This window comes from Drosophila obscura, unplaced genomic scaffold, assembly GCF_018151105.1.
Source record: "Drosophila obscura isolate BZ-5 IFL unplaced genomic scaffold, ASM1815110v1 contig_4, whole genome shotgun sequence".
NCBI classification, from domain to species: Eukaryota; Metazoa; Arthropoda; class Insecta; order Diptera; family Drosophilidae; genus Drosophila; species Drosophila obscura.
Genome location: NW_024542828.1, coordinates 1,613,789 through 1,627,255, shown reverse-complemented (window position 1 = coordinate 1,627,255; position 13,467 = coordinate 1,613,789). Strand labels below are relative to the sequence as shown.

The 13,467-nt window shown below is 47.0% G+C and overlaps 3 protein-coding genes and 1 long non-coding RNA gene across 4 annotated transcripts; 2 read left to right on the top strand and 2 right to left on the bottom strand.

Moving 5' to 3' along the window:
* Window positions 1-2,684: 2,684 nt before the first annotated feature.
* Window positions 2,685-3,523, top strand: LOC111068391. The gene is made up of 3 exons (XR_002607169.2): window positions 2,685-2,798; window positions 2,868-2,936; window positions 2,999-3,523. It is a non-coding gene; the product is annotated as an uncharacterized LOC111068391 (long non-coding RNA).
* A 1,537-nt stretch (window positions 3,524-5,060) lies between these two features.
* LOC111068393 (RNA polymerase II-associated factor 1 homolog) lies at window positions 5,061-7,087 on the top strand. The gene is made up of 3 exons (XM_022357843.2): window positions 5,061-5,210; window positions 5,272-6,238; window positions 6,309-7,087. The coding sequence occupies exons 1-3, from the start codon at window positions 5,137-5,139 to the stop codon at window positions 6,963-6,965; spliced, it is 1,698 nt and encodes a 565-aa protein (XP_022213535.1). The 5' UTR covers window positions 5,061-5,136; the 3' UTR covers window positions 6,966-7,087.
* On the bottom strand, window positions 7,008-9,093 carry LOC111068394 (zinc finger protein 160). Its single transcript, XM_022357844.2, has 2 exons — window positions 7,764-9,093; window positions 7,008-7,693 (listed from the first exon to the last, which is right to left on the bottom strand). Exons 1-2 carry the CDS (start codon window positions 8,830-8,832, stop codon window positions 7,185-7,187), a joined length of 1,578 nt encoding a protein of 525 aa, XP_022213536.2. The 5' UTR covers window positions 8,833-9,093; the 3' UTR covers window positions 7,008-7,184.
* A 574-nt stretch (window positions 9,094-9,667) lies between these two features.
* Window positions 9,668-13,352, bottom strand: LOC111068458 (coiled-coil domain-containing protein 39). Its single transcript, XM_022357938.2, has 3 exons — window positions 12,823-13,352; window positions 10,805-12,761; window positions 9,668-10,739 (listed from the first exon to the last, which is right to left on the bottom strand). Exons 1-3 carry the CDS (start codon window positions 13,192-13,194, stop codon window positions 10,069-10,071), a joined length of 3,000 nt encoding a protein of 999 aa, XP_022213630.2. The 5' UTR covers window positions 13,195-13,352; the 3' UTR covers window positions 9,668-10,068.
* Window positions 13,353-13,467: the final 115 nt, after the last annotated feature.

Below are 13,467 nucleotides of genomic sequence, written 5' to 3'. Positions count from 1 at the left end.
ATTCAACATTAATTCCACACTTGCATCCAACACATGCTGGTACCTCATAATCTGTCTCAAATTAAGTATACTTTGTACGTATAGTACGAGTATATGCCATTAATTAAATGGGAATAAATCAGAGTGAGTCTGAGTGAGTCTGAGACTATGGGACTACTGAAAAATCAGCAATGGGAATGGAAGCAGCTACTGGCTGAGTCAGTGCCAAGAAAAAAGCATAATTCTAGTGACGTTGTGGGTTATAGCCACTTATAAGCGTTCCCCTGACACGTGTTGACAGATGTCTGAATATACAGTGCGTTTCACAGCCTTAAAAATGGGTCAATATTCAGATTCAGCTTAGAATCGAAACGAGTATTCTAATATTGTTAAAAAATTTAGTTAGCAATTTGGAACCATTCTGGCAACTGTATCTCTCACGGTTTATCATTTTTTTCCACAAAATATTTGGTCTTATCCCTTTGAAACACACTGTGCACATATTTTTTTACTAATACCTAATATTCAGCCACTTGTTCAATTTCCTTTTGAGATATCAATATGTATTTTCCAACGAATGGGCGAATTTCCTGGTAAAAGGCAGCAAGCCACATATATAATTGACTAATCCAACTAACGCAATTCAGCATACAGATTTCCCCCATAACGGACAGTCCACTGACCCCATAATGAATTCAAACACATTTAGTCCGCCCGTACTCAGGTTGAAACAATAACTAAACCAGAGATTCTCACTTTACTTTCCAGTATGCATTATTCAGGTGAATTTCCAGGTCGGATGCTCAACGGTTTAGACAGAACTCTGTAATTTCCCACAGTTATTTATCAATTTTTTATGCATAATTAATTACACTTGTACCGCATCTATATTTAAGAAAGCGTAAATCAGCGATTTATTGTGGCAATAGCTAAAATAAAGTGTAGATCAGTGATTCATACTGTTCATCAGCTACCGACCTAAGTAGTGTGGTTAAAATAGTGTCGTAGGAAGTGCCTCAAACATACTTAAATCTATCAATCATTCCTGGATCTTATTGAATTATTTTTATTTGAGTACCTACTTGTATTGGCTGAAGCAGGATTTTATAATTTATCTAATATTGCTACATTACCCACTTGGTAGAAATTTTTAAAACTTTCCTCCGCTAACAGTTATGTTTTATACCTTTTAGCAGGACAATAAATTATTTATCAGTCCCGAAAACACTTGAAATTTTAACCTTCATAAATTTATAATAAATTTACTGCTCACACACGCTTGCTTCATTAATTAATAATTGTGTTAATTTTGCTAAAATGTGTACGGAAAAATTTAGTGCACTTACGAGTACTTTACGAAAATTCCAGATAACCGATTTCCAGTCAGAAGGAGTTTCCTATTCTGGTAATCATTATTTTGTTAGGATATGCGGGCACTACTGATCGATGATTTGGGGGATACACTCCTGCTACCTTTCGCTGTGAACATTAAACGGATACTGAACTCATGGCAGATCCGTTGCCTCTCTTCACACTTCACTTAAAGTGCCAAAAACACTAGTAGTTTCCACTCACACACCGACACGGACATGTCACCCAACTGGCTTGTGTATTTAGTATATATATTAAGCAAATATGTATGTTAAAAAACAGCGGATCGAAAAGAACGGCGCTCGGGGTGAACCTGCGAATACGGCGTAAAGCCCGGTGTTGTTTGCTCAACAAATTTAGCGCTTGTTGCAAAGTGTAAACCGTTTTTGAAACTGAACCGAGCGCGCGCCACTCGATCTGGATCGAGATACGAGACTGAGATCGGGAGAACCGAAGAACGCTGACCGCCGGGATAGTCGTCATATCACGAAGCATGTCTGGGGTTCGTGGGTTCGTAACGAGCATGGAAATTTTCTTATATTTCAGATTGGCAGCACGCTGCGCATGCTCGATTGATTTGCAACTTTTTTTGATGTGTTTTGTTTAGTTACTTTGTCTAATTTGATTGATCGGTTGATCTTCAACAAAGTCAACCCTAACTGGTTCGGTTTTTGGCATTTTGGATTTCAGTATCTTGACCATCATGTGACATTTTGATTAAAAAATAATTACTAATTGACAGTAATTATTAATTACGCAGAAAATCAAAACACACGAGATAAAACGTGTCACGTTTCCACGAGCTTAAAGAATAATAAACACAATTTGATGACGTAGGCATTCAGAATAAACAAACTATAAATAATCAAGACCAAGTATCCCATTGCTTTAGAGAATTTTGAATTTACTTTTTTCTCTCTCCCCTATCCCTGTCTGCATTTCTGATATGAAAGTGAGCTGAATTTAATTGCTTGGGATAATCATTTGAAAGATCAATGAAAAATTATAAACATTTCAAGTGAACTAGGGGAAAATTCGTACGTTGGGTTTTAGGGGGGATGTACAACAAATATTTTGAAATGTAGATTGGAGAATCAAAACCATTCCGAGGGCTGTTCAATAAATCCATGACAAAGATACATAAATCCTGGTACAGATTTTGAGTGCAATGTCCATACACATACACACGTACGTAAGAGTATCCTAATAAAGATTTTCATCCTCATACTTTTTCAAAGTACTTTTTCGGACATGTCAGGATCATTCTTCTACATCTTCTGAGGATGCAACAAAGTCTAGCGCTTAACTGTCATATGGCCTTGTGGTTCTCTGATAATACCACTGATAATACGAATCCCTAATATATTTATCTACTATAGAATGTTCTCTTTCTGATCCGTCAATCCCCTACACACACACTACCTTACCTTCAGCTCACGTATCTACGAGTATGTATGCTCATCGATGACAAATTCCCTTTTGATTTCTGTTTTGATGATTTCTTAATTTTCCTTCAGATATGCTATCAATCAACAAGCCAATGCTAATTCCATGTGACGATTTTTTTGTTCGCGTTAATAATCGATGTAAATACATTTTTGAAAATCGCACAGATGCTCGTACAGTATCTCTCTTCGCTCTCCTTTAGATGTGCTTAACCTTGTTATTGAACTCGCCAGAGGGAACTTTTTCGCTGCACCCATACATATGTACATACAGAAACATTTTTGTGTAGGTGATGCCCATTATACACACGCAAAGAAACAGGTGACAATCATTTTTTTTCCACAAAAAATAAATCGCTAATTTAATTATTTTGCGATCTTTTGTGTTTATTTGCTTTGGGAATCTGTCGGGTTGGCACTATTTACTCTTGCCGTTTCACAGATCATTATGATATATGGGCTAACAGGGAAATGTAATACCACTCCGTCAACGGACCTTGTCCTCCACTCCGGGGGTTCCGGTCTATTCGTCAGGGATGTGCTCAACCTCCATCCCAGGATGCGGAGGTGGCACTGAAACCTTTTTAAAAAGTGACGCCATCTCTTCGAAAAACTTGTTCCTACTGGAGTAGTTCGGATTGTCTAGGAAGGTACTCTGCCGCTTAAAGATTTTAACGGGCCCTATTCCAGCAGAAAAAAAATCCCCAAAAAATACTAACAAAATAAAAGCCTTTGTCAAGTAGCAAGACATTTTTATAACTGAGAAATATGGGGCCCGTCATGGCATTGTAAAAAATAAACAAATTATGTGTTGAAAATTGCCATTTATACGGTATATTGGGAGTCTTTAAAGTACTTTCGACTTGGACCAAGCAAAACAGGTCACAGGTGCCCAAATGTTGAATATTTTCCAAAAGCCCGGTCATCTTTGACAGCGCTGCACAAATATATTCCTTTGTTTAATTTCAAACCTATTATAAAGCGTTAAAATGTGAATCTAATTTAAATACGCAAATCTATTTGATTTCACGCAACTCCTATATTTAATACTTAATTAATACTAAGGGTTTTATCTTAAATTTTGTGACGTTTTTCCTCTTGGCCAAACATACCTCATACCTTATCCTTGCGGCGCAATTAAAAGATCAACTTCAAGTTCGAAGCTTGAAACGTGTAATTACCGCGAAATTACAATTAAATAATAAATGATAATACGAGTAAACAGTTTTATCAGATGAAAAGTTTTACGGTGATGTTATGGGAGACTCAAGCAAGATCCTTTTCAATGGGGGAAATTGTCCTTGTAGGCGGTGAATTTTCTTGGGCCGTTTTTCCTATTCTCCATACAACATTATTTCGGGCGTATTAAAGTTTACTTGAAGGAACCTCCCTTCCTCAAGGAAGAAACAACACGGGGATATGATGAAATGTTTGTCATTCATGCAAATATCAATTCTATGAGCTGTTTTTGTATTACTTATGAGTATCTACTCATAACTCATATCTGTACGAAAATTGTCAATAAATTTGAAATCCATCTCATTTCATTTAGCAGTTTATGGTATTCTTGCAGATACCGAACGGGATCAAAATATTTATAGAGGAATCTAATCTAGGTCAAAAACATGTCAATATATGAGTAAATTCGTTGTTACTTAGAAACTAAGCCAAAGCAGCTTAAGCTGCTGTGCTCCAATTGGAGGAAAGGAGGAAAGGAAATTTCCCAATTGGTATAAGTAGATACATATGTAGCAAACGTGTAGTTACCGTGTAGAGTCACCTTGCAAAAAAGGGACATTTTTTCTGAACTTCTTTGCCTAAAGCTTAATTTATAAATAATCCAATGAATGGGAGTCCTTAAAATAAACCAGATTGTAGAAAATTGATTCATCTATCTGATAAAAGTATATTTTCAGTTGTTAAAGTCCTAACTAGCTAATAGTATTAAATCGAATATCAAAATTGATAAATATGATTTTCCTCGGTATATTTACGGTATCTTTCTGAGGGTTTGACGATATATTTTGTCATATATCCGCGGTCACACTGGTGTCCGTATTTTCTTTTTTAATTAAATGCATCGAAAATTTTTCGGAACTGTTCCATTGTAAAAATTAGATGCCACCTGTCGATTTGTTTACAAATTTGTCTTCGTATTTTAGAGCAGCCAATCCAAACATATCAAAAATGCAACAACTGTAGCTCGATACTATCATGATAGTCGCAAAACCGTCGATAGTAGCGGATATCGATACTATCGATAGTGCCATCGATGGTTTGACACCTCTATTAAATGCTTTTTTTTGCGTTTTTAGGACAAAAAAATAGAGTTTAATCCAAAATGCCACCCACTATCAACAACTCAGTGGCAAATAGCACTGCTGATAAACGCCCTCAGCGGCAAACGGAACGGAAGTAAGTGAAAATACCCACCGCAGACACAAACAGACGCCCACTTAACATGTTTCTTTGGCAGATCGGAAATAATTTGTCGTGTGAAATATGGCAACAATCTGCCAGACATACCCTTCGACCTGAAGTTTCTGCAATATCCCTTCGATAGCCATCGTTTCGTGCAGTACAATCCCACGTCCCTCGAGAGGAACTTCAAGTACGATGTGTTGACGGAGCACGATCTGGGTGTTACGGTGGACCTCATAAATCGGGAGCTGTACCAGGCGGATTCCATGACACTACTGGACCCCGCTGATGAGAAACTGCTGGAGGAAGAGACCCTGGCGCCCACGGATTCGGTGCGTTCGCGCCAGCATTCCCGTACGGTGTCGTGGTTGCGCAAATCCGAGTACATTTCCACGGAACAAACGCGCTTCCAGCCGCAAAATCTGGAGAACATCGAAGCCAAGGTGGGCTACAATGTCAAAAAATCCCTGCGCGAGGAGACGCTATATTTGGATCGCGATGCCCAGATAAAGGCCATCGAGAAGACCTTCCTGGACACAAAGACCGACATTACCAAGCACTACTCCAAGCCGAATGTGGTGCCCGTGGAGGTGCTGCCCGTCTTCCCCGACTTCACCAACTGGAAGTATCCCTGCGCTCAGGTCATTTTCGACAGCGATCCTGCTCCGGTAGGCAAGAACGTGCCCTCCCAGCTGGAGGAGATGTCCCAGGCCATGATTCGTGGTGTGATGGACGAGAGTGGCGAACAGTTTGTCGCTTACTTCCTGCCCACAGAGAAAACGCTCGAGAAACGTCGCGCCGACTTCATTGCCGGTGAACTCTACAACGAGGAGGCCGAGTACGAGTACAAGATTGCCCGCGAGTACAACTGGAATGTCAAGACAAAGGCCTCCAAGGGCTACGAGGAGAACTACTTCTTTGTCATGCGGCAAGATGGCATCTACTACAATGAGCTGGAGACGCGCGTCCGTCTTAATAAGCGACGCGTCAAAGTCGGCCAGCAGCCCAACAATACGAAGCTGGTAAGTGCTAGGCTGGGGTAATTCGTAGAGTATAGTATCCCAATTACAACTCATCATCCCTCTTCCACAGGTGGTCCACCATCGCCCGTTGGAGGCCGTGGAGCATCGCATGCAACGCTATCGCGAGCGTCAGCTCGAGGTTCCCGGCGAGGAAGAAGAGGCGGAGGTGCAGGCGGACGAGGAAATGGATGTGGATGACGAGCCGACCCCAGCGCCAGTTGTAGACAAAGAGAAGGCTGCCGAGGCTGCGCCTGGAACCCCCAAGCCAGCCATTGGCAGCGATTCTCCTGCCCAGGTGGCACGTGACCGTCAGTCCCGATCCAGGACTAGAACTCGCAGCCGCAGTGGCTCAAGCTCCGGTTCGGGCTCTGGCTCTGGATCACGGGCCAGCAGCCGCTCCAAATCGGGCACTCGCTCACCCAGTGGCTCCCGATCGCGCACCAATTCACCAGCGGGATCCCAGAAGTCTGGCGCCGGGTCGGCCAGATCGAGATCTAGGTCACATTCAATATCACGCTCCAAGTCCGGATCTCGCTCCCGCACACCCTCCAAGGCGGGTTCCCGCTCTCGCTCACCCTCGAAGGCGCGATCTCGCTCACGCTCCAAGTCGGGCTCCAGATCCCCTTCTGGCTCCCGCTCCGGCTCTGGCTCACGTACGCCCAGCCGTTCGAGGAGTGGATCGCCCAGTGGCTCCAGTTCAGGCAGCGGCGCCTCAGACGAGGAGTGAAAATAGTTTCGAAAAAATTAAATAAGCATACAAAAAGTGTAAGAGTAAAAAGTAAATATATTCAAGGAACTGAAGCCCAGCCGAGTCGGGTCTGTTCCGATTTATCGTTGGGCATTCAAGAATCATAACGAAATGTAAATCAATAAGACAAGGCGGACACGGAGAGTCACAAAAGTGTAACAGTGTAACAATCAAAAGAAGAGCTCGCCAGGGCGCCGGCTACGTGGCGTCCATCAGGAAGCGCTTAAAGATGTCCCCATCCGAGCTGGGCATCTCCACCTGCTGCGGCGAATAGAGCCGCAGATTCTGGAGCTGCTGCAGCGGCGAACTGCTGCCATTGAAGTGTATGCCGGCCACATCCAAGGGCACTGGCTGCGCCAACTGCGGTTCGACGCCGCCACAGATGCCCAGCTTCTGGCACTGCTCCACAACGATGTCGTCGATGGTCTGGGAGAGCAACGCCTCCTGGTCCGTGTCGGCCACGCCACAGCCATTGATGTCCGCAATCTCGGCACTGGCCGGCGAGGGCTGCGTCGGCGATTCGTTGCCCTCGAGAAATGCCTTGATGAGCTGCTCCGGCGTCTGGTTGTCGTCGCTGAGGCATCTGTGCGTGCGCTGCGACACCTTGTAGCGGAACGTCTTCTGGCAGAGCTCACACTTGTAGGGCATGACGCCCGTATGGATGCGGGTGTGCACCAGAAAGGAGACGCGCTGGCGGAAACATTTTCCTGTAAACAAAAATCACTCATTTAATCTAGATCCTAAAGGATCAGTTGAATATTCTGCGGCTGTACTCACCGCACACCTCACACTTGAAGGGCTTCTCGCCGCTGTGGATGCGCTGGTGGTTGTGCAGCGTGGACAGCTCCTTGAAGGCCCGCCCGCACACCCCACACACATGCGGCTTCACCTCGCTGTGGTAGAGCAAATGCTTGTGGTACGACTGCTGGAAGGTGAAGGTCCGGGCACAGATCTCGCACGTGTATGGCATCTCCCCGGTATGCAGGCGCTTGTGCTTCTTCAGGAAATACTTGGTGGTGAAGGACTTGGTGCACACATCGCACAACCACACCTTGGGCGTGTTGCTGGCGGCCTCCGGCGAGCCTGGCGACTGCTGCAGCATGCTCAGCGCTCCACTGAGCGCATACGGCTGCGAACTGGTGCTGCTGGAGGCGGGGCCACTGCCACTGGCCGACGCCTCCTTGTGCCGGATGCGGTCACAAATGTTTAGCTTCGGCGAGGGGGCATTACTGGGGTTGGTGGGGTTGGTGGCACTGCCATTCCCGCTCTGGCTGGAGCACGGCACCCCCATCATGTGCACCACTTTGAGGTGCACGCGCAGCGACCCCTTCATGCGGAACGTCTTCGAGCATAAGTGGCACTTGTAGGGCTCCTGGTGGGGCTCCTTCTCCGGCTGGGGACCCGTCCGCTTCTCCTCCGCCTCCCCATTCTCATGCACCAGCCGAAAATGCATGTCTCGCAGCTCGTTGTTCCGGAAACTGAACTCACAGATGTCGCAGCTGGCCGGTGGCTCGGGCACTGCTGGCGGTGGCGGTAGAGCGGGCGCCGGCTCCACAGCCTTTGCCTTCGATCTCTTGCCCCTTCGCTTGGGTGCAGCAGTCGGAGTCGGTGCCGTTGCTGGGGTAACAGGAGCAGTGCTTGTGGCAGCAGGACTTTCGGTCATCAGGCTGGTGTGCGTGAACAGGTGAATGGTGAGCTTGTCGAGGCCGAGGAAAAGCTCCTTGCAATTGGAGAAGGGACATGCCAAGGGGCCATTGGCCGCCTTTATCAGCCGCTGCTGCAGTGCATCGATGCTCCCGAAACTGGGCACCGCGCACAGGGGACACAGCACCGATGTGGAACACATACCGAACCGAACACTCACTCACTCGCGTCTTATGCAAATCTTTCAAATTTTGTTTTGGTTTTTCTGGGGATTTTCGGTTCCTCAGGAGTCCATGCCACCACGAGAACACTGAATGCCCAATCGGTTTTTCTTTCAGAAATTTTCTAAAAATACTTGCAATGAAAATTTTTTAAAAATTTTCAGCCCCAGCCGATCCCAGCGAGCGAGATCTCCGTCCGATTCACTGTCCCGATGATGCCAGCGAGGCGAAATAATGAAAAATAATGAAATGCCCGGCGCTGATCGCTGCCGCCGCCGAATCGACAGAAAGAATTTCGAAAACACACTGAAAACTCATACTCACATCTCTCCAACATTCCCGTTTCGTTTCGTTCCGATCCGGTTCTCGCTCTCTTCTTTCTCTCTTTACGGCGGGCAGGCGCCGCATTTCGAAAGACAGTATATATAGATATAGTATTTGTCCGATATATTGTGTTGTGGCGGCGGCCTCATAGCCTCTGTGGCTGTCTTTGTAACGCATCAAAGGAAGGAAGGAAGGGGCTTAATTTCTATATGATATGTCTAGGCATACAGACATACATATGTATGTATATGCGATTCGTCAGATTACTTAAAAGCCATCAGCAATTTATAATTCTAGACAGATGCTTCTATTAGTGGCTCTGCCATGGGGATCAAGTAAATCTGTAGGATAGCTGGATAGACTGTACCATAAAGAATTCTGACTTTTCTTACCACTCGCTTAAGAAGAGACTTATGATTAATTCAGCGTACATATTCAATAATATATTTATTGTAGTACTGATTACAAATAGATTTATTTATTATGAAAATGAGTTAAATGCTCGTGCCAAAGTTTCTATGATCTAAATGATATGTTTTGCTTGAAGAGATTTATTCTGCCAGAAGAGTATTCCACGGCCGTTGCTTTGAAGAAATGTGCATACCCTAGGCCACACATACACACACGCGTACAAATATAGTATCTATGTATATGAATGTAGCCCCATTTGTTGGGATGCTATTTTTATGGCTGCTCCGCTCTCTGGTTTGGGCCCGCTTTGGCAACGCATTTTCCCTGCTGTTCCGTTTAGACGGTCGATTTGTAAACAGTTCGATGGCCAAGCACGTGAGGCCCGGGCCGGACCCGGAGAAAATAATACGTACCATAAAATATAAACGTAATTATGATATCATAGTACCAAAACAAAGGAAAGAAAGAGAAAACAAATAAAATCATTTCTGCGTGGGAAACTCGAGGGATATAATGCTGAGACCCGAGACAGAGGCTGTGGAGCTGTCGTCCTTGAGGGAACTCAAATCGGAGACCGAGGAACGGGCACTGATGCCTGCCAGGAAGCCCTTGCCCGCGGCACTGATATAGGAGCCAGCATCCTGGGACGACGACGAGGGTGTCTTCCAGGACACACAGCTGCGGGTGCGCTTCAAATGCTGCGGCAGCTTGAGGCCCTTCTGCAGTAGTTGGTCAATGATTTCGGGGCCATTCTCATCGCTGTTGGCCATATCCACCAGCATGTTCAGCCCCTTGGAGTTGCGCGCCTCCAGCTCCTGCAGGTTGAGGTCCCGCTCGAAATGGGCCAGGAAATCGTCACTGATCGGACGCTGCTTGATCTCACGCAGCTGAATGCGAATCTCGCGGTTGGCTCTATCCAGTTTCGTACGCTGATCGTCCAGATCCCGTTGCAGCTTCTCCAGCTCCTCCGAGTGCTCTCCCCGCTCGGCCTTGGCCTGTTCGAGGCGTGTGATCAGGTCATCCTCCTCGGCCTTCAAAGCCGTCAGCTTTTGGTCATATCGATGCTTCTTGCAGCGCAGCTGCTTCAAAGTTGCCACATCGCGGGCGTAGGCTTCCTCCATCTGCTTTAGCTCCTGCTCGGCACGTTCCCGATCTGGACAGATGAAGATAACGGATATCATAAGTGGGGCTATCGATCGGACTGGACTGAAGACTCACCCTTTGAATTTTCATCCGCTGGCTCGAAGGTCTTGCGGTAGTTACTGTTGGAGCGATCGAATTGCCGCAGAGTATTCTCCAGTGCAGTCACTTCTTGCTCGGCCTTCAGCACCTTCTTATTCAAGGCGTCCCCCTCGTCGGCCATCAGCTGCCGGCTCTGGGCACTCTCCACCTTTAGCTGGGTGCTGGTCACGAGAGTGCCATCATCGTTCTTGCCCAACAGGCAAGAGGTGAGCTCGAACCGCGAACGCATGGCATCGATCTGTTTCTTACGCTCGCCGAGATCGGCCTTCAGGGTGCTCAGCTCCTCGTTGAGATGTTTGCGCTTCAGCTGAAGGACATCCTCCTGGCTGCGCAGCTCGACGGTCCGGTCCTTGATGGCCCGCCGGAAGATGAGGCGATGCTGTTCCAGGTCATACGAGCCCTGGTCGCAGCCCCCGATGCCAATCTCCAGGTCGCTGCAGCGCATCTTCACCATATTCAGCTCGACGATCCGCTCGGAGTTCTCGAAGCGATTCATGCGCAGACGCTTCACGGTGCCCTCGCAGTAGACCTGCGCCTCTTTGATCTTGAACCGCACCATGTCCAGCTCCTTCTCGTCGACGTTGTACTGGATGACCATGTTGTTCATGTTGTAGTTGAGCTTCTTGTTCTGCGCCTCCGTGGTGGCGATCAGGCGCTGCAGCTTCTCCATGTCCTGCTCCAGATTGGCCAATATCTTCAGATTGCGCTCCTCCACCTCTGGATCGTCCTGGCTGCCGCTTAGCTGGGCGTAGCGGCGCTCAACTTCCAGAAACTTGAAGCACAGATTGTAGTGGATCTCGGTCTGCCGCTGCAGCTCGTGGTTCACCTGGCGTTGGTTGCGCTTCAGGGCCGCCAGTGTGCACGCGAGCGAATCGTTCTGCACGTGGAGTGTCTTCTCCTCGTCCTTCAGCTCTGTGACCTGGCGCTGGGTGCGGAACAGCAGATCGTTGACCTTCTGCTGCTCCTTATCCAGATTCTTTAGCATCGCCTCCTCGCTCTCCACCATATCCTCGAGTATCTTCAGTCGCTGATCTGCATTCAGGGCCTTGTTTTCTAGCGACTTCAGGCGCGCCTGCACCTGCTCCATGACAGCCGTAAAGCCCTCGATCTCCTGCTTCTTGGCATCTCGTTGCTTGACCAAATTCCGGTTCTCCAAGCGCTGCACGTGCACCCTGTTCGAGAGATTCTCCAGCTCCTTGCGCAGCGAGTCAATCTCGCGATCCTTGAGTATGGCCGCATCAATCACTTGCTGGATCAGGTTCTTCATGTCCGATGTCTCCGTGTTCAGCGCCTCAATGCCGTACTCCACCTGGCGATTGTTTTCGATGACCTCGTCCAACTGCTGGTCGTGGAGCTTGTACTTCTGGGTAACGGCGGCCGCCTCCTCCATCAGCATGACGCACTCCGACTCGCTGCGCTGAATGTCATGCTCGCGCTGGGTCATCTGATTGACGGCGTTCTTCCACGTGTCCACCATCTGGCGGCGCTCCACATGTGCTGCCCTATACAGGCACGCCGTCCGCTCCAGGTTCTTTTCCAGGGTGTTCTGCTCGTCGTAGAGCTGGACGACCAACTTGCGACGCTTGTCAATGTCCGCCTGGAGCTGCTGGCGGCGCGTGTTCAACTCTCGGGCCCTCTGCTGATCGTCCAGATAGTACTTCTCTATCAACTGGTACCCCTTGTTGCCATCCTCCATGGCCTCCGTCCACTCCAGCAACGTGGTCTTGCCGTCCTTGATGCGGGAGGTAAGCTCATCGATCTCCCGCCTGTTCAGGCAGATTTTGCGCTGGGTGAACTCTGCATATTCGGTGTACTCCTCCAGCTCCTTCTGGGTTTTGCGCAGATCCTCTTTGATCTTGTTGCGCTCCAGTATAACCAATTGCACCTTGTGCGCCTCCTTGACCACATCCTTCTGCAGTGAATTGTACAGGGTCTGCAAGGGTGTTAGAAACGGGGTTGGTTAAAGTTGCAGCTCTGTTGCCAGCTCTACTTACGAGATTCTGCTGGATGGTTCCCTCAATGTTCTTGGTATGCCTGACCACCGCCTGGTCCCGCTCATCCAGCGTATTCATGTGATGCAGCAGTTCCAGTTTCAGGATCCTCATGCCCTCCAGCTCCTTGAGTATGGCCAGATTTTCGGCATTAGCCATGGGTATATCGGCATCTACTGTCCACCCCATGGAGGCCATTGCCTCCTTCTTGAAGTCATTCAGCGATGCCGTCTTCATATCGTCCGTATCATTCATCTTTATTGGGGATTCGGGTACCTCTAGGGGGGTTCGGTTGATTTGTGTGTTGCTTGGTGCTATTGGAGAATATTCTGATTTGTATTTCTGATTTCTATTTTGTTCCCATGTTTGCTTCATTGGCAACCAGGTGTTACCCAGGGAAACGTTTTGTTAAAAAAAAAGGGCAATATTCTAATGAATCGATTACTCAATTGGGCCCCTTCCATGGTAGCTATAGTAAGTGTCCATAAAAAAAACAAACACTTAGTTCGAGAACTCTTTGGCAGCGTTTAATACTATCTTTAATTTGGATTCCAACAACAATAGCTACTGCGTCAGCTTTGAAATATTTTTGTTCGAAAACTGAGTGACATTTAAGCAAAGACCTCAAGAAGGTGAAACTGATAGCGA

What these genes read in the sequence shown, in the direction of transcription:
- LOC111068393 (XM_022357843.2), top strand. Translation starts at nt 5,137, where the DNA reads ATGCCACCCACTATCAACAACTCAGTGGCAAATAGCACTGCTGATAAA. An exon ending in CAGCGGCAAACGGAACGGAA is followed by an intron (nt 5,211 to 5,271) that starts GTAAGTGAAAAT and finishes TTTCTTTGGCAG; the next exon opens with ATCGGAAATAATTTGTCGTG. An exon ending in AGCCCAACAATACGAAGCTG is followed by an intron (nt 6,239 to 6,308) that starts GTAAGTGCTAGG and finishes CCTCTTCCACAG; the next exon opens with GTGGTCCACCATCGCCCGTT.
- LOC111068394 (XM_022357844.2), bottom strand. Translation starts at nt 8,832, where the DNA reads ATGTGTTCCACATCGGTGCTGTGTCCCCTGTGCGCGGTGCCCAGTTTC. An exon ending in CTTCAAGTGTGAGGTGTGCG is followed by an intron (nt 7,694 to 7,763) that starts GTGAGTACAGCC and finishes TTTTGTTTACAG; the next exon opens with GAAAATGTTTCCGCCAGCGC.
- LOC111068458 (XM_022357938.2), bottom strand. Translation starts at nt 13,194, where the DNA reads ATGAAGCAAACATGGGAACAAAATAGAAATCAGAAATACAAATCAGAA. An exon ending in GAACCATCCAGCAGAATCTC is followed by an intron (nt 12,762 to 12,822) that starts GTAAGTAGAGCT and finishes ACACCCTTGCAG; the next exon opens with ACCCTGTACAATTCACTGCA. An exon ending in AGCGGATGAAAATTCAAAGG is followed by an intron (nt 10,740 to 10,804) that starts GTGAGTCTTCAG and finishes TCATCTGTCCAG; the next exon opens with ATCGGGAACGTGCCGAGCAG.